Source organism: Pollachius pollachius, assembly GCF_949987615.1.
Source record: "Pollachius pollachius genome assembly, chromosome: 17".
Taxonomy (NCBI): Eukaryota; Metazoa; Chordata; class Actinopteri; order Gadiformes; family Gadidae; genus Pollachius; species Pollachius pollachius.
In genome coordinates this window covers 3,860,140-3,882,686 of record NC_136950.1, presented here as the reverse complement: position 1 = coordinate 3,882,686, position 22,547 = coordinate 3,860,140, and the positions used below count along the sequence as shown (strand labels likewise).

Below are 22,547 nucleotides of genomic sequence, written 5' to 3'. Positions count from 1 at the left end.
AAGTGGTGGCATCTGCTCATCATTTCCTTATCGTCCCTTTCATGTTTGTAGACACATCCCTCATCTGTTTAATTGCTGCAGCCTGAATCCCATTAGATCTGTGTGTTTGCCCATACAACTCAATGCTAGTTTGTGCATGCCTATATCATATGCCAGTGTTGTTTGTAGCGTGCGCATGGGTGAAGCATGTGCATGTGTAGGATATCATGTGCATGTTTGTAACGTTTGCGTGCGTGTGGGTACATGTTTATCATGCATGTGGGTGTGCTAATTAGGCGTGATAAATTAGTTTGATGAGCTTCCCTTAGAGGCCCTCTCTCTCCACTCTCTCTCCCAGATGTCTCTGTCTGTCTTCCTCCTCACTCGCTGACCATCCAGACAAGTCACTTAGAGACGATGGCGTTTTTCCGCCATTGAGTAAAATAACCTCCTTTCAATAAGGCTCAACAGGGGGCTAGCCTTGTGTAGCCCAGCCGGCCAGCTGCCTGCCCAACATCTTCCTCTGGAAGGGCCCTACAGGATGGACAGGAGCACCATTTGATCTTTTGGCTTTATCTTATCTTAGGTAATGGTACCTATAACAATGTCAAGAGCACAAACAGCTGGAGTTGGTTCTTCCTCTTTTTCTTCTTCTTTTGCACAGGTAGTTCTATGCTTTACAAAATAATAAGTAACCTCATAAAATATTGTTGTTTTATTATATTTCTCTATATTCTGATGAATGCCTGGCAGTACTTTATGTCCCTTACGCAGTCTCAGATTTTTCTAAATAAAGGTATCGGGTATAGGGTGGCTTGTTCTTCTGCAAACCTCAGAAGAACCTCATTTTATTTCAATATCTTACAGTAGGTCCTAATTATTTTATTTAACAATAGTCTCTAGCCAAACTTGAATATTCATACTTTTGTAAACACCACTTTAAACCATATGAAATTATTCCTTTACCTCATGAAAGGCTTAGAGACGTTTAGGCTGTGCGTGGTTGGTCTCTAGTTTGGCTGGAAATCAGAGGCTGTGACTCACTCTGTGTTCTCTGTGGCCGCTGTGAGTCGTCATGCTAGGCTGTGCACGCGGATATGCTTCCTCCACCTAGAATAGTTGGAGGACCTCTGATTGAGTATGCCGCAAATTTGCCTTTCTGTGAAGGATAATGATATTTAAATATATATATAGGTAAACTGTCTAAACATATATATATATATATGTACACACATAGATATGAAACTGTAGAAACAGTATATGTGTCACCAACACAATGGCAACCGGTTATCTAGGTCACGTGTGAGTTAGGTTTATTTTAGGCTAGGGCAATGTGTGAGTGTTTATGTGTGTGCATGTGCACATCTGTGAATGTGTGTTTGTGTGTGTGTGTGTGTGTGTGTGTGTGTGTGTGTGTGTGTGTGTGTGTGTGTGCGTGCACCAGTAGGTTTTTTTTATGACTGTACGTGTGGCATGTCCTTTGCATGCCTCCCCTTTTATCATAGCAGAAATCAATTCAAACGCCCATTAATCATTATTGGATGGCTTGCAGCTCTCTGACGGGTATTTGACCTGACTGTCAATGTGTCGCTTGGTTACAAAAGCCCACTCTACAGTGGTAGTCGATCCAACAGTTAAACATGACGATAAGTAGCATAGCAGACCCATGTGGGTGGGAGGATGTTTGAGGACTGGGTGGCTGGTGGGTGGATGGAACCTTTCCTGTTAGCAGGATCCTCGATAGCGTTTGCACAAGTGCTAAATCTGTCAGTTGTGAGTGTGTGTGTGTGTGTGTGTGTGTGTGTGTGTGTGTGTGTGTGTGTGTGTTTGTGAGAGCGTATGTGGATTTACTTGTACACATGCATACACTTTAATGTATTTTCTGTTTCATAGATGAGTCAGTTAAAGAAGGAGAGCACTCCATTGTCCTCCACTACACTGATACTTATGGTCCGAATACATTATCTTTTTAATTGAATTTAATATTATTATCTAGTTGTTGGCGTGTGACCTGGAAGATGAATGTATTGAGCAGTCAAACCTAATAGCACTTAGTCATAAGGGACACAGTCCGGACCAAGGGCATTGTCCTTATTGCTTATTACAGCATTAAATGTGTTCATAAACAATGACAAATGTCAAGTTCAGATACCAACCATATTTCAAGACATGACCGGTTCATTCTCTGTGATCATACCTTTACTAGAAAGTAGGGAAAGACATATTTATGCTTGCATACTTTATATTTTCAGCAATAATGTCATATTATTAATGCTTTTTGGTTCGGTTTATCTGACTGTATATATTCAGCAGTATTACGTTATCTTCTAGTGGCTGTTTGTTGTACTGTACATATTCAGTAGTACAACGTTGGCCTCTAGTGGCTGTTTGTTGTACTGTACATATTCAGTAGCACAACGTTTCCCTCTAGTGGCTGTTTGTTTTACTGTACATATTCAGTAGTACAACGTTGGCCTCTAGTGGCTGTTTGTTCTACTGTACATTTTGTGGTAACCTGGCTCCGTTACTGTCCCGCCTCCCCCAATCAGCACAGTTATCGTTCGTTCAAGCCTGGAAAAAAATAATTAGTCTTGGCTCCTTGAGCCACGGAGGAATCTCCGGCCGTGTCCCCGACGCCTCTCGTTCCTTCTTCGAGGCCTATATCCAGGGTATAGCTTCCCTCATGGCTTCCGGTTCCCCTCTGGTTGGAAACGCATTCCTTGTGAGTTCCTTGCTCTGAAACATATGATACGGCTGGGCGGTACACCCCGTCCACCACCTCTCCCCCTGGGCGCAGTGCCTCAATATTCCGTAGTTTATCCGTTATCCTCTAGTGGCCGTTTTCAGTTATACTGCGTCAACAAACAACCTTGAACATACGCATAGACACATTCTGATATTATTTAATTACCATAAATAAATGAATTTTTTATATTGGCTCATACAGGCTGAATTTGATGTTATATGTACATATATTCGTTATATATACTCTAAAGGTTATATCATTTTATTTATTTTATTGCAGGTTATGGACACACTATCCAAACTGTCCCATAAAGGAGCTACACTGCCAAACGGAATCAGGTATGCACTATAACGCAAACATCAATTCATAATTAATATATGATTTCAAAATGTTGCATATCATCCATCATATGAGCAAAGGATGTCCTCAAATGTTAATTTTACGGATGGCCGATTATTTTGTGTGACCATGTTTACATTACTGAGAAACATGTAAAATGATAATGGGGTTCAACGTTTGTGTGTTTAAAACACAGGCCGTTTCCAACAGAGGAGAGTGTTGAGGACCAGGACATCTACAACCATCTGGAGGACCTCATAGAGTGTGTATCAATTCATAATTTATTCCTTTGGAAAAATAATCTATTAATGGATATTAAGATTTCAAACACTGCCATATCTATTTGTGTGTCGATTTAGACATAATCGTATGCAAAAACACATTTACACTTTTTAGTTATACTTATTTATATAGCTTACCTTTTCAGTGCAATATATCTAAATTCTTTGAAATTTCTTAAACAATATCTAAGTTCTTATGTTAGACATAAACTGTAGTCAGTATATGACACAGTATACACACACACACACACACACAAACACACACACACACACACACACACACACAAACACACACACACACACACACAAACACACACACACACACACACACACATACACACACACACCCACACCCACACCCACACACACACACACACACACACACACACACACACACACACACACTGCTGTAGGTGAGTCCAAGAGTGATACAGGAACAATGCCTGAGGGCCCCCGAGAACCCGTCTGCATTAACATTGTGTTTGTGTTGCAGGGCCCTTTATCTGTTTTATAAGACACATTCCCAGGAAGACATTTTTTGGCAAAAACATTGAGTGTCAATAGGATCCACTGAATAATAATAGGACAAGTACAACAGGACGATGCGGCTGACACAATGTGAGTCCAACGAAAGTTGGACTTGAGTTATGTAATCCAAGTATCCTGTAACGTCTCACTTAATTGTGCGTGTGCGTGCGTGTGTGTTTGCTTGTGTGTTTGTGTGTGTGTGTGTGTGTGTGTGTGTGTGTGTGTGTGTGTGTGCGTGTGTTTGCTTGTGTGTGTGTGTGTGTGTGTGTGTGTGTGTGTGTGTGTGTGCGTGTGTGTTCTAGTGAGAATGGCGTGGAGGATGAGGAGGACCTCTATGATTGTGTTTACGAGGATGAGGAAGGAGAGGACATCTACGAGGACCTGATGAAGACGGATGTCATCCCTCCGCCGGTCAGCCTCCCCCTCATCCTCTTCTTCATTTGAATGATTATAACATTTTGTAACATTAACATGGCAACACTTCCCACTGTTCCATTGTCCCTATTGGCCTTGTGGACGTCCAACCCACTGGAGTCACACCTACACAATGTTACATGTTGATCCAAACCTTGGTCAGACTTGGGCTAGAGATTACATTTTCACTGTGTGTGTGTGTGTGTGTGTGTGTGTGTATGTGTGTGTGTGTGTGCGGGCGGGCGGGCGTGCGCGTGTGTGTGTGTGTCTACGTGTGTGTTTACGTTCAGGCCTTCCAGAAACACGTAGAGACGGACATAAGGAGTTGCTGTCTTGCAGAGATCAGGCAGACCGAGGAGAAATATACAGAGACTCTGGAGTCCATAGAGAAGGTACCTTCATGTATATGTCACGTCAAGTGGATAATCAAACCAATCTATGTCTTATGTATTTCCTTGTGTGTTAAATAAATGTCAGTTAATTTCCTACCGGGAATTTATATTGCTGAGAATTCTATGGATTTTGAAAGGGGAAAATCTTGGTATTTTTAAGTTCACTGTCAGGGGCCATGTAAGACCGAACTTAAGAAGCATGTCTATGCTCTGCTGTTGGCACAAGGTTATCTCTCTCTCTCTCTCTCTCTCCTGCAGCACTTCATGTCTCCCCTTGCGGGGTTCCTGTCTGCAGTAGAGATGGAGAAGGTGTTTGTCAATATTTCGGTGAGTTTATGCTGTGTGTGTGTGTGTATGTGTGTATTTGTGTTTGTGTGTGTGTTTGGGTGTATGTGTGTGTGTGTGTGTGTGTGCATATAAAAAAATAAATATTTGGAGCGTTTTGATGATTATTCAAAGTCTGCTGTTCAATAATTCAGCACGTTAAGGATAAAAGTTCTGATAAGCTTAAGATTACATGATGCACCACAACAACAACAACAACAACAACAACACAACAACAACAATCAAAATATTTATACAACCCAGAGCCAACTGCTCAATGTTCCTCATCCTACGTTCATATATAAGCTCTAGAGCGAAGTGTTTCACACATTGGTTCACTGTGCAGGTGGTGATATGTTCATGTCCTTGCTCTTGTAGGAACTAGTTAATGTGCACAAAAGTCTTCTGGTGGAGATCCAGGACTCAGTGCAACACAAAAGTGCCCAGAACCTTTACCAAGTCTTCGTCACCTACAAAGAGAGGTAAAGACTCACTCTCTCTCTCTGTCTCTCTCTGTCTCTCTCTCTCTCTCTCCTATCATTTTCAGAAGGCTGCATCGGTACAGAAAGCTCCACCAAGTGCTTCGTGACAATAAACAATACTATAAATATATGTCATATTTTAATCAGTTTTTCCTCTCTCTCGCTCTCTCTCTCTCTCTCTCTCTCTCTCTCTCTCTCTCTCTCTCTCTTTCTCTCTCTCTCTCTCTCTCTTCGAGGTTGTTGATCTATGGAAAGTACTGTAGCCATGTGGAGACGGCCATCGCTGCCCTGGACAGCATCTGTAAGGACAAGGAGGATGTCCGCATGAAGCTGGAGGTGATTTGGGGTCATTGATAATGTAACAGGAGGGCACAGTGCTATCATGTTTATTTAAAACACTGCATCTGTGATTGGATGATCCTGTTATAAAATTCTTGCCACTGGGGAGCTATTATTTCATTGCATGTTTATTGCACCAACCATTCCATTGGTAAACAATCATTTGTTGCACTAAAATCAAATGCTTAAAAGGGTTTTCAATTGATCCAAAAATCTAGTGCCTTTGGGTACTAATAGTATTATAAGAATTATAGTATAATGTATGGCATACCACAATATGGTGCCAAAGTGGGCAATTATTGTCGTGGAGTTGAGAAATCGGTTGGAGCTAGTAACTGTGTTAGAGTAGCTCTACCGTGCCCTCTTGTGTACATCTAGGGAATTGCATGCTTGGCCTTCGATCAGCCATTACCGTAGATCCAAATGTCTAGTAGGTCAGTGAAATACTTGGTGCAATCTAACTAATGGACCACTTGTTGGAGTTGACTGATTATTGACATTACAATTTGTAGTTTGGTACCGTACTTGTCGCCAATTGCACCCCAGCCCTGCTTGTTTTAATTGTGTCTCGTTAGTTAACACAGTATGTCTATATATTTCTTTCTGTTGTTGTTAATTAAGTTTCCGAGTCGTGCCCTTGTTTCGCTATTTCTTAGTGTTCTCTATTTCTGTTATTTGGGATTTTTGCAGCTCTTGACAATAAAAGCATAATAATATTTTCAGTTGAGCTTCTTTGGGTTTGACTTTTTGTATGCAACTTCTAAATTAGTACAGTCTAAATCGGGGTGATCATTTCCACAAGACATTTTCAAGCTCAAGTATTCAATTTTTTGCTGTGTTTTTTTTATACAGGAGTGCTCCAAAAGAGCCAACTATGGAAAGTTCACCTTGCGTGACTTGCTGGTCGTCCCGATGCAGAGGGTCCTCAAATACCACCTCCTGCTGCAGGTACTGTGTACACACTGTACCATAGCCCTAACCCTAACCCACATAAATACAGTCCTCAAATACCAACTTCTGCTGCAGGTACTGTGTCCGTATAAATAAAGGCCTTAAATTCAAACTCTTAAAAATTTGCATAGATACAGTCTCCAAATACAAGTTCTGCATCAAAACCATCATACACGTGCAAAATCAGTGTTTTATTTCTCTGTTTGATCTTATTGGCTAATTAACCAAAGCAAGAGGCCAATGAGATTTACGACAATAGCAACAGTGGTGTGTGTGTGTGTGTGAGTGTGTGTGTGTGTGTGTGAGTGTGTGTGTGTGTGTGTGTGTGTGTGTGTGTGTGCCTTGCTCCAACTCCCCTGAATGTGTGTGCCCCCTATGACAACATTGATCAGTGACTAATCATATCCATCTATATTAATCCATGCGCTTGTGGTTAAAATAGACAAGAGAGCCAGGAGCCTTCATTGGCTCAGCCTCTTGATTGGCAGTTAATGAGATAAGCCTAGCAGGGCTGCTCTGAACTATCAAAGTCCCTTCACTGTCAATCAGCCTCCCAATGTGTTATGAGTGGGCTCATCAGTGGTGCAGTACCTGTTATCTCCACCAGAGGTGCTGCGGACCATGTTTTAGCAGGGAAAGAACATATGAAGGAGGAAGCAAAGAATACTTTTTCTACAAATGAAAGCAGTGAGTAAATTAAAAGTTCTTGTCCATAGGAATATGGGGGGATTCTGTACAGAAAATGAGGATTGTTATTCTTAGTACTCCCTAAACAGCTTTTACCACCTCACTTAGCACATACACACTTGCATGCACACACATGCACGCACAAAAACACATATACATGCACACGCGCACATATCTGTCCTTGTGTTTTATTCCAGTGCACGTGTCAGGGTTGTGGCCTGGCCTGAGTCCTTGTGAGGCTGACAGGTGGGGGGGCAGGAGGGGAGGGAGGAAGAGGTGGGGAACGTGAGGTAGGGGGGTGGGGCTGGACCACAGCTCAACATCCTGTCAGGAGGGAGCTGCAGCACGGATCCTGTTCGTGGCAACAAACCCTGTTCTTGTCCATTCATCAGTTTCCTTCGGTTTGACTTTGTGTTACTTATGTGCATCTCCCTGCAATCATTCCTATTTGATCGCAAAATTGCATTGATTGTATTTATTATAATTCTTTTCTCTACCTTTTATTTTGGCCTTTCATTCCTTTTCTGGTATCTGGTGCAAGTCACACAGTTCAGCCATCTGGACGTGAGGCGCGGGGGGAGGGGGGGATGTGGTGAGGAGAGCAGCGATGGAGACAGATGGAAAACTTTGAGACTGGCCTTGGCCCTGTGATTCTTCTTAGGCTATGATGGAGGCCCTTACGGCCTCTGCGGATTTTGTTTGTTGACTTATGTGTACCTGTGTGTGCTCATGCCTGTGTGTGTGTGTATCGATCCAACAGGAGCTGGTCAAACACACACAGAATGCCACCGACAAGAGCAATCTGCGAATAGCGCTGGACGCTATGAAGGTGGGTTTCACACACCCACACAAGCACATACACATACACAGAGCTTACAGATGTGTGTGTGTGTTCTCTTACCTTTGAATGTCAACTGATGTAATCAGTTCAGACTGTAAAAACAACTGTTCAGTACAGAATAGACTCACGTGATAAAGCTGAGGATTGGAACACAAACAACACATTTTGTTTCTTTTAATATATTTTGTATGCTTTGTCAAATCAATCAAATGAGCAAGCACCGTTTTGCACAATTTGTGATGTGAATAAGTCATACATATTAACACAATACAAGCCTATCTATATTTTTTTCATTTTTTTACCTATATTTTTGATACTCTACTGAAAACAAGTGTCATTTTCTGACTATCGATTCATCAATCATTTGAACACACACACACACACACACACACACACACACACACACACTACAACAATCAGCATAAATCCTATACATTTATGATCATACCTACACCATGCACTTTACAATTACCTGTATTTGAGTCAATGTGGATAATTTCACATCAGTATTTAATTATCAGCTGCCACTGTCACGTGATCCGTCTAATTAGTCCAGCTCATTGAAGTGATCAAAGTGTTCTTGGAGAGTAGCAAAGCATCCCACACTTTCCATACATTGTTAAATCTATACCTGGAGCTCAACGAGAGCCCATTGACTGCACGGTCGACTTAATTTAGCCCAGGCTAATATATTTGGTGTGATTCTGCCTGCTTTCTGGAGAAAAGTGTCCTTGAAAGTGTAATTCACTGGATGGCTTTGATGAATGGATTTGATCTATCACTGTAGGGATGCTGTTTTCGAGGACTTTCAGCAGTAATGTTGTGGGGTGATTGTTAAATAACCGTGTGCGCCTTCTGCAGGACTTGGCCCAGTACGTGAACGAAGTAAAACGAGACAACGAGACACTGCGCGAAATAGACCAGTACCAGAAGTCCATCGAAAATCTGGTATCCACTCATTTTGTTATCTGCTTTTGTGTTTTGTGTTTGGCTTAAGGCCTGGGGTTTTTTTTGTGACCAACAGTGTGAGATGAAAGCAGTGTGTGTCTCTTTGTAGAATCAACCCCTGAGGAACTATGGACGCCCGAAGGGAGATGGAGAGGTCCGCGTCAGCTCAGTGGACAAACGAGCCAAACAGGACAGGTGAGCTGGTGGCAGACTGACTGACTAGTTGACCCACATTATATAAAAAAAAAAGCCTTTCGTTCAGCTATCAATGAAATCTCCAAGACACGGCTCAAGCCAACATATATGATTTAAGACAATGTACTGAATTAATTATACAGATATTTTGTCTGTAAAAGCAGTAAAAGTTTTTTCATAAATGTGCATATTATAAGAGCAACTTCACTGGGTCTCCTGGCTTCCTCATACTTCAGTATGTTGAAGTAATGTTTTTTATGAAAAAAGTGAGCAGAAAGTGCAAACCAAACGAACCGAGTTATCTTCTTTGTGTCAATGTCATGCAATGGTGTTATAATTTAAAACACAGTGAAACGGAAACATGACACATACGGAGTGTTGTTCAGCGGTTAGCTAAATGCTAACCATAACATTTTTAACGATAACTTATCTTATGGTTTGATCAATGACAGACACATTTTCTTGTTTGATGCGGCGGTGATTGTATGCAAACGGCGGGGTGATAACTACGAGATGAAAGAAGTGATCGACCTGCTCCATTTTAAGATCACAAACAGCCCGACGTCGGAGAAGGAAAACCGCAAGGTAAGTGTGTTATATGATTGGCTTCTTTGAATGTCGCATATGCAACCAGGAAGATACCACAAGTAGTCTTATTTTAACCATGGCAAGTTTTACATGCAAATGTAACACTGATTACATGCAATAACCAGCAACATTTTGAGAACATATAGACAAATGGCGGTTCACACCTTAAGTTAATTTTATTTGGACGGAACCAATTCATCTGTTACCCATAGCTGCAATTATCGCACATCTCTGGATGTTATACCAACCACTACATTTAGTTTGAACACGAATCAAGACAACGTATTGGCTATATAATACAAAAGCGTTGGAAGCTTATGTAGCCATTCTAGCTCACACTTATTCACCGGTTAACCTCTTCATCACGAATTGACCTGTTTCTGGGTAAAGCCCCTCCCCCCCAATTGCAAACACATTTTAAGGCATTTAAACACATGAGCAAGCAGTCGTGTGAGACAACTCTAGGAAGATGAGATGCTCAACTTTGAACCTGTAGCGGTGCCAAAGAATTATGATTTCATGAGCTATGGGGGGGTCTGGATTGTTTATAGCAGGTGATAATACATTTTGACGAAACAAACAGTAAAAAATAATATTACTAGAGAAAAATTAGATTCCAGGCTAGTAGGCTACATAATTGAAATGCACGTGTTAAATGTTGCGTTTTACAACAATGTAAGCACAATTACAATGTAGCTTGTTGTGATTTGCAGCGAAGTGGTGATCAATGCGTTGACGTTCATACGGGTCCTTATGGAACTGATCGCAAGCACACCCAGTTTGGGAGCCCCACACATTGGTCCCCTGTGTTCTATATGCTCTGTGGTCTTACAAGGCTCGCTGCGCTCTCACTCGGGGAGAAGGGCGTGTTCACCGGGGATTGGGCGGCGGTAGTGGTGGTCATGTGTGATTGCATTCACCTGTTTGTTTGTATTTGGCATTGACAGAGAGAGCGAGAGAGAGAGTGAGCTTGGGAGTAATTACTTTCTGTTGATCGCACTTACACAAACCAGTTCAAGATTGGGTCTCTGGTACCAGTTTGTATTCCAACGTGTGCATGAAGAGAAAGAACAAACAGTGAAACGAATACCAGGAAGTGGAACTGAATTATTTTAACGATGTGCGTCACAGTGTTCCCGCCCACGTTGAGTCCCTTGCTTCTTAAATGGACTGCCTAGCCGCTACAGCCAGACCGCAGATCGCACGCAGCTGATGTGACAGGCATTGTCATGGGAATGAGCACCCAATCACAACACAGACATTGAACAGAATGCAACTCCCAACAACACAACCTAGAGCCGTCCCAATATTATTATATTATTAAAAAATATATTCTATAATATTTTTCCTGACTAATTGACAGGCTCAGCCTTTTTCTGGGGGATCTTAAGCCCCTGCTTGCCCCCCCCCCCAGCACCGCCTCTGATCCTAACCATTGTGAGCTAAACTCAAGACAATTCCAATCCCAAACAAAAAAAAAAAGCATGTGAGAATTATTTTTCAATAATTGTATTTCTTTACTGTGCATATGCTTTGCTTTTTGCACAGCAAAAGCAATATTTATCACGTGAGTTCCCCATCACTTAGTAGTATCCACGTTGATAAATTCACCTGCACAACACTCACAGATACTATCTTTCTTTTGGTACCAAGATTACATATTATAGCCATTTCAGTTTTTGAGATACACAGTTATCAAAAAAAAACCCACGAATGATGAAGAGGGTAATTCGAAGCAGCCTATGTGATCAGCCTGCCTAATTTACTTATGCTTTTATGAGCACAGGTATTTATAGCGTAGCCAAATGTTCCATCTTTCTGAAACAAACCAGAATTAATCACATTTAACAAAAGGCTACAATAAAATTAGATAGTGTATGTGTTGTCATCGACAACAATCAGTAAAGACACTTTGAAGTGGGTAGCCCTTTTGGAATACAGATGCACATCAGCATTACAACTCTGTTGTGAAGTCATTTGTATGGAAAGGACAATTCATCCGTACACAAGTTGGATTCATGCATTCACATATACCCAAAGACAGAGGTCGCGAGTGAATCACACCAAGGTTGGGAACAAACACTCTAAACAAACTAGGAGTGTAGGTGCTCTTAACTAATCAATCAAAGGCTCTCTCTCTCTCTCTCTCTCTCTCTCTCTCTCTCTCTCTCTCTCTCTCTCTCTCTCTCTCTCTCTCTCTCTCTCTATATATATATATATCTCTATGTTGTTATTATTATACAATGTTCTTTATTTTTCTAAACAAACATTATATAGATGTTTATATTGATTGCTTGCTTTCATATTCAAGTGAAATATTATAAGTGGGAACCACAAACCCCGGTAAACCAATTACCAGCCATACAAAATCAGATTTTGGGTAGATTGGCACCCAGTGCATTGGCACCTCTTATCCAGCCACCCATTTGACATTGTCTTGTGGGTTACCAGAATAGCATTGGAACTGTTGCAACAGCTAGAGCTGTTAGCTATTACCCAGATGGTGTTTTTAATAAACATAGCTTGGTGTGCAAAAGACGCACACACTACGACACTAACACACACATGTATACACATGCAAGCACACAAGCATGAGCATGCACAAGCACACAGACAGACTTACACACAGACACACACACACACACATACAGAAACACGCACATAGACATACATACACAAATACAAACGCACACACACACACACACACCTTCTGTAAATAAAAGTCATTTGTTAGAACATAAAGGCAAAATAGCCCTCAGCAACCGCAAGTCTCAAAGACGTATTATTCAGAATGTCGTTGGGCAAACACACTCATATACAAACACACACACTCTCTCTCTCTCTCTCACTCTCTCTTTCTTTCTCTCTCTCTCTCTCTCTCTCTCTCTCTCTCTCTCTCTCTCTCTCTCTCTCTCTCTTATATTCACCCCCCCACCCATTTTGCATCCCTATTTCCTATTTACCCTGTAGTCTGAGTTGTTCAATCACACTCTATATTTTTCTCCATTCTTTTTCCTACTCTCCAATCATTTAAATACCCACCATTTCAACACACACGCACGTTCTCATACACGTGTGTACACACACACACACACACACACACACACACACACACACACACACACACACACACACACACACGTCCTCTCTGTTTACTGCTGACTGGATTCAGTCTAGAATGTGTACTTGTATTGCGTATTGTACTCGTATATCACTGCCAAAAATTGCAAAAAAATTATTATTATTAATAATAACAAATTATTATTATGAGCACTTTAACTGAAGTCGTGCACAGTATTTCTCTGCTTGAGTGCAAACATGCAGAGAAGCATCACACAACTGACACTCCGATTGCGCTAGAACGCTATCTTTGCTTTCACTTTGCAAGTGAAAGCAAAGATACAAGTACAGTGAACCTTTACAAGTACAGTGAACCTTAGCCTAAACCAATTTATCCTCATACAACAGTTTGTATGATATTGTACGAAAAAATGTATGCAAAAAACTTTGTAAGACACGTCTTATTCTCAGTGGAAAATGTAATATTTTGATATAGATTTGGCATTAAAACGGGTTTTGATAACATTTCAAGAGAAAAATTTGCATTTAATTGTCATAATCTCCGTTCAGTGATAAACGTTCTTATTCAGTTTAAATGTTTTTAAGTAATCATGAATTCTTTAGGGCAGGGGTTCTCAAAGTTTTGACAGCTGAGGGCCAACTAAGGAACCAAGAATTTGAATGAGGGCCGGGAAACGCCGTCAGCATCCCAGTGTCGAAAAAAAACATTGCACCGTGGACCTCTGGGAGTGAGGTCAAGTGAGGTCTAAATCACGAAACTGAGGTTTATCCTTTCAAAGTAATGTACAGTCGGATTAAAACTAACAAATGTAACAGGATTTAATTGAAAGCTAGAGAGTCGACTTTTCTCTTTATATTTATTTATTTATGTTGAAATTACTATTGATATAATAATAATAATAAAAAAAAATATATATATATATACTTTTTTTTTTTTTTTTACTTACATCTGTATGTCATTGCGGGCCGCCAGGAATGTTTCTGCGGGCTGCCATTGGCCCGCGGGCCGCACTTTGAGAACCAATGCTTTAGGGTCTCGCCAGCAAATACAACGTTCTCTATCGTTGCTATGGTGGTCGATATGGACGCTAAAGTCTTTGAAAATCAAACATGGCTGATGTTACGCTTGTTTCGGTTATAACTATTAATCTGGTCCTCTATTCCCTATCCCTAGAAATACGCAGTTTGCCATGATCATTGCACTCTTCATCAGAAAGAGCCAATACACACGCAGGAAGGACAGCATCTCACACATGAGAGGTTTTTGCTCATTGCCTCTGCGGCTCTCGGGGAGGCCTTCTGTCTGGCCTAGCTTATATCCGTCTGTTTCCTAGCCAGCAGAACCTAGTTTATGCCCAAAACAAAACAATTACGTCAACTGAACGTCGTTATGGGAGCGAGTGCGCTATGGTTTGGAGTAAAAGTCGGCTAAATCATATATCTTTAGATTAGTAATTGACTTAAGTTAGCTATTGGAGATAAATCCTCTGCTAGGTTTGTGTAACCAAGAACTCATAAAGTCGTATGCAATGTGAACTGTGCTTACATTGTATACATTAATGTACCTAATCACAGCGTCCCGCTCCTATCACAGGAATCAATAATTTCAGGGGTTGTTCAGAATATTGTGTTCATATAACATGTTCATGCATTAAATGCAGGATATATGCGCGCATGTTACAGAAAATGAAATAATGGCCATGGATCATAAACAAGTGCATATGTATATATACGATAACAATGGGGGAGGGGGATTCCTAATAAACTTACCCCCGATATGTTCCCGCAAAACCCCAAATGAGCATAAAACTGAAAACTGACCTACTAAACATCATATACGTTCACTAAACTAATTGTATGGCAATAAAAGGCACATTGCTCACTGTTGTGAGGCATCTTTCAAAACACATTTTAATTCCGAAACAAGCCTAATATTGCATGTGGGCATACTGATCACTCATGCTGCCGGACATTCCTGGGAAACTTACCAACATTTTTTTATATCTCCGTCTTAGCAGGAAAAAAAGATCAGAGCGAGCAATATTTTGAGATCACAAGAGCAAAGACTGCATTTGCGCACATGGACGATGCTTCACTTTGTGTGCTTTACCCGCTCAATGAAGGGTTTTGTGCAGTGAATATATTATTGCTCTTGCAAACAAATCATCATTTGTGTGCATGCATGTGTTAGTTAGTAATTTTTTTTGTTGGCAATCTTTTCTGTTCCAGTGGTCCTATGTCTTCTACCTCACGCACAGCCACGGACAGACTGGCTTCGAGTTCTTCTTCAAGACTAAAGAGCTGAAAAAGAAGTGGCTGGAACAGTTCAGCATGGCTATGTGAGTGTGTTCGTGTCTAAGAGTGTGCGCGAGTGTGTGTGTGTGTGTGTGTGTGTGTGTGTGTGTGTGTGTGTGTGTGTGTGTGTGTGTGTGAACACATGCCCTTGTCTGCACAGAACATGCACAGAACATGATAAGTAATAAAATCCTTTTTCTGTGTGTACACAAGAGTCCTGGTCCGTCCTGCTCTTCGGGTTAGGCCGGAGACGATCAGAGCACTTGGCAGAGTTGCGCTATAGAAATGTTAACACTGCTGTCAAAATACCAGCAGGCGCATGGCATCACCGCTCTGTACAGACTACACCCAAGCCGTACCTAGCATATCAATTTGATTTATTATTTGTTTCTTGTTTTCGATGATAAGGCGACCAAAGCACTGTAATGATCCCAATGTGTTCCGTATCAGCTGCCATTTGCGCGGCCCGGTACATATTAACAGAACATGGGCATCATTCCTGTTGTGGTTCTGGTCAACAGAAACAGGCAGAATGGGAACTTGAGGAGGTTTTCTAAGTGTGTGTGTTTGTTCACCCTGAGATAATAGGACATAAGATCAAATTACACATTTAGTAACATGTGTCATTTGGCCCCACCAATAAAACATGAAACAAAAAATGCATATGGGTTAAATGTCTAGTCTCGACATGGATTATAAATAAACTCAAAGAACTCAAATGCATCATGGATTTAGCGGGATTAGGTAGTGACACTGTTTGAACAGAAGCAGGGTCATGTCATTAATTCCATGTGAAATGGAAAAACCAAAGATGCTACATCAAATTCAATTAGCCATTAATAACAGCTTACTCAACTTCACTTAGCTTTACTTGCAGGTGACAGGAGCTGAACTGAACACAGACGCAGTTGTCTTCACACCCTAAGAGGGTACAAACTGCAACTCGTTTGTACATCTCTGTTCAAAGGAACACCTGAAAGGGAGATGGGACATCCTTTTGTTTCAGTATATCAGCATCTAGCTGAGAAACACATTTGGACGTGATGAGTTGAGATGTTCTCTCAAATCATTCTTTATTAATCAATTAATGAATTAGTCAGGTGTCACTTATGGTATTACAGGTACAAATTAATGGAAAGTAACAATAAGATACTTAAAGGATATTTAAACATATCATTCAGAATTCAATAACAAAAAATATTGATTTGTTAATATACACAATGAGAGTAGCAGAAGTGTATGTAGACAATATGACTTAAACTTAGACATCATTTAAACTAGACATCATTGACCAATGTCTAAAGTGGCTCAGTGTCCTGGAAATGCTACATTAACACAAACACAGTGTTAAATGTATCTAATTCGATAATTTTCTCAAGTTCATATACATTTGCCCATGACAAGCTTCCTTAACGAGAACACATATTACGTGATTTCTGCATTCCCAGAAAAACAACAAATTTTCTCTGCAAAATGGCGATGATGCATTGAAACCAGGTGAGGGAAATGGATGGAAGGCTTTTTTCATACATAAAATGCCATCACGCAATCCCAATCATAATAACTGTCCTGAAATTACATATAATTAATGTGCTCATTAAAATACAATTCTTGTATTTATCGACACTGTGAATCCAAGGAAGAACTTTACATCTTACAATCTATCACAATAGTCAAATAATGCAAAATGGCTGCCCATGAATGAGCCCAGTTTAATAGTGCTTTTATGATGGATTGAGGCACCAGCCCACAAACTAGCCCAGGAAGAGAGACGTACAATGCTCTAAGGTTTTGCGAGTTGGTAAATTGTTAAGCAAGAACAGCCAACCCGCCAGCACCCTCGACGCCGTCTCTCCTCCAGCCCAGTGGGTCAGCTTCTGGTTGCCAGGTCCATTTCTGAGGCTGAATCCCTCTGCCTGTCCACTGTCCATCTCCCAGCTACCCCAGCCATCTTCAAACAACATAAATCATTCTGGATGCAATAGCCAAGGAAGATTTCAACATATAAGGACTCTGTAAGAGACCTTCCTACCTTCATATACCTTGTACCACACCTTCTTATATGATCCTGATAGGGTCATTTAAATCCTTGTCATTTTTATATTTCTGTGGGATTATGCTTTAATTATGCTCTCATCTTTTTTGTGTTTGGTTAAATTAACTTGAAGATTGATTGAAGATATAAAGTCCAACAAAGTTCAGCTCATCCCCTTTATTGTGGAATCAAAAGTGTTACTCGCATTCATGCTGAATCATCTCTTCTTTTTTTGTACATATATCCCTTCCAATCCTGTATTAAACTTAAGTTTATCGTTTGTTGCACAGATCTAACATCCACCCAGAGAATGGCACCTGCAACAACCACGAGTTTGGCATGCACACCTTCGACAGGATAACGTCCTGTAACTACTGCCACATGTTGTTACGGTGAGGGCCACATGTCCCCTTCTTTGCTACATTTCCCAGGTTTAAGGACCCAAAGCACAGTTTTGTTCCATAGACTCAACAACAACAGAGGAGATTGTCTCGTGCTGACTGAAGAGTTAGCTAATAGTTAGCATCCTCACATCTGCTTGGACACATACATTTGCAGAGGCAGTCGATATGTGTTAATGAAAACTAGAATTCATGCAAAGTTTAAGCTACTGATGTCTTAACAAACTTTTCCATCAGCAAGCTCTACAAAGATCAATTTGCTAAAGTAATAAGATTTTGTCTTTTGACAGAACCTTTGACAACAGATTGCTCTCTCTCTCTCTCCCACCTTCTCCTTCTACTCCTCCCTATGTCTCTCTCTCTCTCTGCCTCCCTCTATCTCCCCTATCACCTCCCTATGTCTCTCTCCCTCCCTCTATCTCCCCTATCACCTCCCTTTGTCTCTCTCTCTCTCTCTCCCTCCTTCCTCTTCTCCTCCTCCCTATGTCTCTCTCTCCCTCCCCTATCACCTCCCTATGTCTCTCTCTCTCCCTCCCTCTATCTCCCCTATCACCTCCCTATGTCCCTCTCTCTCTCTCCCTCCTTCCCCTTATCCTCCTCCCTATATCTCTCTCTCTCCCTCCTTCCCCTTCTCCTCCTCCCTATGTCTCTCTCTCTCTCCCTCCTTCCCCTTCTCCTCCTCCCTATGTCTCTCTCTCTCCCTCCCCTATCACCTCCCTATGTCTCTCTCTCTCCCTCCTTCCCCTTCTCCTCCTCCCTATGTCTCTCTCTCTCTCTGCCTCCTTCCCCTTCTCCTCCTCTCTATGTCTCTCTCCCTCCTTCCCCTTCTCCTCCTCCCTATGTCTCTCTCTCTCCCTCCCCTATCACCTCCCTATGTCTCTCTCTCTCTCCCTCCTTCCCCTTCTCCTCCTCCCTATGTCTCTCTCTCTCTCCCTCCTTCCCCTTCTCCTCCTCCCTATGTCTCTCTCTCTCTCCCTCCTTCCCCTTCTCCTCCTCCCTATGTCTCTCTCCCTCCCTCCCCTATCGCCTCCCTTCCTCTCTATCTCAGAGGTGTTTTCAACCAGGGCTACCTGTGCTCAAAGTGTGGAATTGGAGCCCATAAGGAATGCCTCGGCCGTTTTGGCTGCTGTGGTAAAACAGGTGACATACGCGCAAACACACACACTTGCATGCAGAGCCAAACACATGCACACACACACACACACACACACACACACACACACACACACACACACACACACACACACAACACATTTCTACACTAGACAATTCAGAGGACTATGTCTGCAGGACAAACCAGTACATTGAACTGGGTGTGATGGACTTCACTGAGGTTTCACTGATGCAAAGTGTACAGCACAGGGCTTTTACATGTGTTACATGTTGTCATCGTATTACACAACCTCCTCATTTACCTTATCGTAATCGATTCCCTTATCAATCCAGCGGCGTGCGCGCTATGGCCCCTATTGCACACACAGCTCACCAGGACCGCTCGCTCGGAGGGAGTGCTCTGACAGAGCACACGGCTTTCCCTCATTGTTATAAGAGGCACAATGAACGACAAAAATGATTCCTGGTACTAAATTATTAATAAATGCCCAGTTGATAAATAATGTGGAATTAGGGACAATCTTAAATATAAGAATAGCTGATCATTCAAATGTCAGGAACAAGCCCAACCTGAATGTATGTGTGTGTGTGTATGTGTGTGTGTGTGTGTTTGTGTGTCTGTCTGTCTATCTGTGTGTCTGTGTGTGTGTGTTCCTTAGTTAGCGTGTGTGTGTGTGTGTGTGTGTGTGTGTGTGTGTGTGTGTGTGTGTGTGTTGTGTGTGTAAATGTGCACAGTGTTAAATTCCCTGTGGCAAGGTGCCACTTCTTGTTGGTCCCTGCATCTGTCACCGAGGTACCGGGTCTCCACGGCAACAGCCCTCATCGTGGTGCCAGTTGTCCCTGAGTAGATTTGCGCCACAGCTTGCTGAGTGGCCTTGGGTGGGGGGGGGTTGAACACTGGTGGGTGTCGGGTTGAATCCTGGCTCTCATTACTCCGGTAGCAGTCTCCCTCTCTCTCAGCAGGTAGATGTTTCTGGGCAGATGGACACCATTGTCCAGGTCTGGCTTAAGTTTGCCTGTGTAGCTCTTTAAACTGTACATTGGGGCTAATTGTTTTTGTACAGTCCGCAAAATATTCCAACAGCAAAGTAAAAAACCTGTGCTGCTGGAAGTCACACGGTGTGATTAAAGAGTTGTGTTTGCAGCATTGCGACCTGTGACAGGAGGTGCATGTGACACTCTCTCTGCACACTCACAACATGCTAGACCTGATTTAGTCAAGTTATTTGAGAGAAGGGACAGTGCAAACGATTACCAATGGTATCCAAAGTAGTGCACCACTATCTGCTCCCTCACATACACCACAGCAGAAGTCAGTTTTAATGATTGGAAAAGGACACACAGTTGTTAAAAAGCATAAAAGGACATATAAAACAACAAATATACAGATAGACTAACACATACAGAAGAATCGACATACAGAACTACATTGCAAACCAGACATATAGTAGGCAGCTATGCATGGTTGTGTGCGCATGTATGTGTGTGTGTGTGTGTGTGTGTGTGTGTGTGTGTGTGTGTGTGTGTGTGTGTGTGTGTGCTGTATTTTGTTGAGCTCTTCCACTTCCATTTCTTGTGTGCTGGAGCTCCAACTCACTCAGTGTGTGTGTTTGTGTGCAGGTTCAAAGTTTGCTTTAACAACAGGCCAGTTTATAGGTGTGTGTGTGTGTGTGTGTGTGTGTGTGTGTGTGTGTGTGTGTGTGTGTGTGTGTGTCTGTGTACGTTTGTTAGTGTATGTCAGTGTGTGTTTGTTGGACTGCACATTTCTTATGAGTGTGTGTGTGAGTGTGTGTGTTGTACGAGCATGCGTGTATGTCTGTAACCAGTGGGGGGTGTAGCCCATTCCTCTGGGAGCCCATGAAAGAAGCTGGTGGAGAAACAAACTGAAATGCACACACACACACACACACACCCTAACACACACACACACACACACACAGGTCTTTCCTCAGTGTTAGTTAGCACCTCCCCTACTTTGGGTGTCAGCTCAAAGCCGCGCAGCAAAACAAACGGCCCGCTTCCACCTTCCCCTCTCTAATGAGGCTGGCTTGTACTGCTGCGCTCCCAAGAGCCTTTCTAAGCATGTGTAAACGCGTACACAACTCTGTGTATGTATGTGTCTGTGTCACTCACCATGCCTATTCTCAAACTTCTTTCAGATCCCGGCTCCTCCAGAACTCAGGTAAGCCACTCTGTTAAATGTGTGTGTGTGTGTGAGTCCGATGTGTGTGGGGCTCTTCCTGGGACTGCGTTCCCCTAGCAGTGGTTGGGTAGGTGAGACGCCACTGGGCCTACTCCAGCGCAGTCAGGTTGGCTGCTTAGCAGAAAGTCAAGCTTTCACACAAGCAGAGACAGTTTAGTTACAGTGTGACTGGGAATGATATTTATTAAATTGAGTGGTTTAAATAACACTATAAGTTGGCAGCTGAGGAATGAGTGTAACTGTAGCAGAAGTGGTGTGGACTTTCCCTACAGCACTTCTAAAAATATCATACTCCAATGAATCTCAGCTTAAGAGTTATTTGTTTGCATGCACAACACATAATTAATGTGTTCATATGTGTGTCTGTGCACGCTTCCTTTGCATGCTTGCAGTTGTCTAGTCATGTGCATGTGTGTGTCGATTAATATGAGTGTTTGTTACATATATATTGGCTGTGCGGACATGTGCTTGTTAGTAGTATTAACAGTCCCTTTGTATGTGTCTTACTTTTTGTGTCTCTGTTTGGACCATGTTAGGTTAAAACACGGAGCAGCACAGAAGAAGACCCTGGTGAGTCTCATATCTCTCTCTCTCTCTCTCTCTCTCTCTCGCTCTCGCTCTCGCTCTCTTTCTCTTCGAACTGTGTGCGCCCTTACCCACCTCAATCCTTTCTCTGCATCGTGCTGCAGAAGGCTGTTGACCGTATTGACCCGAGGATACATTCCAAATCAATAAGTCATTCCAAATCAATAACCCATGGGTTAGATGGTGCCGGTACTCACTGTTTAACATCTGCACTAGTGCTTACTTGTATTGGATGTTACTTATTATTGTTTTTTTTATTTTCAAAGCGATGCGATCGTCTCACTCCTGTTTGGAGTTTATTTCACTCCCACATACCACCCATCCAACCCCTTTCAGATTCCTTTCAAATTCGTTAAAAGACTTTTAAAGGGGTGATATCATGCTTTTGTATACATGTATTATATCTGCTAAGCTAGAAAAATCTAAGTCCGAGCCAGGGGCAGTAATGCACCCACGAGAACACCCCTCAATAAGTGCGTGAAATGGCTTGTTTGCACTCAAACATTACTTCCGTAACAGCGTGACGTCAGACTGCAGTGGGCGGAAGTCCCACCTCCCGGCTACCCGCAATGTATGCAACTTCTTGGGGGTGTGAATTTGCCAACGCACACGCAAAGTCTTCGACCAATCACAATAGGCTGGGCTACTCGAGAGGGGGTCCTTAAAGCGACATGATGGAAATCAGACTGTTTTTGAAAGACGCTAAAATTGGTTGGGCCGAAATGAACAGTGTGAGAATAATAAGGGGTATTTCTACAGGCATGGAACCCTATTCTAGTAGTACCCCCAAATGCAATCAT

The 22,547-nt window shown here is 42.1% G+C and overlaps 1 protein-coding gene across 1 annotated transcript in view; it reads left to right on the top strand.

Moving 5' to 3' along the window:
• Positions 1-22,547, top strand: part of vav3 (vav guanine nucleotide exchange factor 3) — a 76,133-nt gene that overhangs the window by 38,529 nt on the left and 15,057 nt on the right. Inside the window, exons 3-19 of the mRNA XM_079754699.1 lie at positions 3,005-3,063; positions 3,261-3,326; positions 4,176-4,284; positions 4,578-4,679; positions 4,938-5,006; positions 5,382-5,485; positions 5,722-5,821; positions 6,677-6,772; positions 8,223-8,291; positions 9,165-9,251; positions 9,361-9,446; positions 9,899-10,031; positions 15,345-15,454; positions 17,736-17,837; positions 18,895-18,986; positions 21,119-21,141; positions 21,699-21,732. Of these exons, the coding sequence (XP_079610825.1) occupies positions 3,005-3,063; positions 3,261-3,326; positions 4,176-4,284; positions 4,578-4,679; positions 4,938-5,006; positions 5,382-5,485; positions 5,722-5,821; positions 6,677-6,772; positions 8,223-8,291; positions 9,165-9,251; positions 9,361-9,446; positions 9,899-10,031; positions 15,345-15,454; positions 17,736-17,837; positions 18,895-18,986; positions 21,119-21,141; positions 21,699-21,732 (1,441 nt within the window). The remainder of the gene's footprint in view (positions 1-3,004; positions 3,064-3,260; positions 3,327-4,175; positions 4,285-4,577; positions 4,680-4,937; positions 5,007-5,381; positions 5,486-5,721; positions 5,822-6,676; positions 6,773-8,222; positions 8,292-9,164; positions 9,252-9,360; positions 9,447-9,898; positions 10,032-15,344; positions 15,455-17,735; positions 17,838-18,894; positions 18,987-21,118; positions 21,142-21,698; positions 21,733-22,547) is intronic.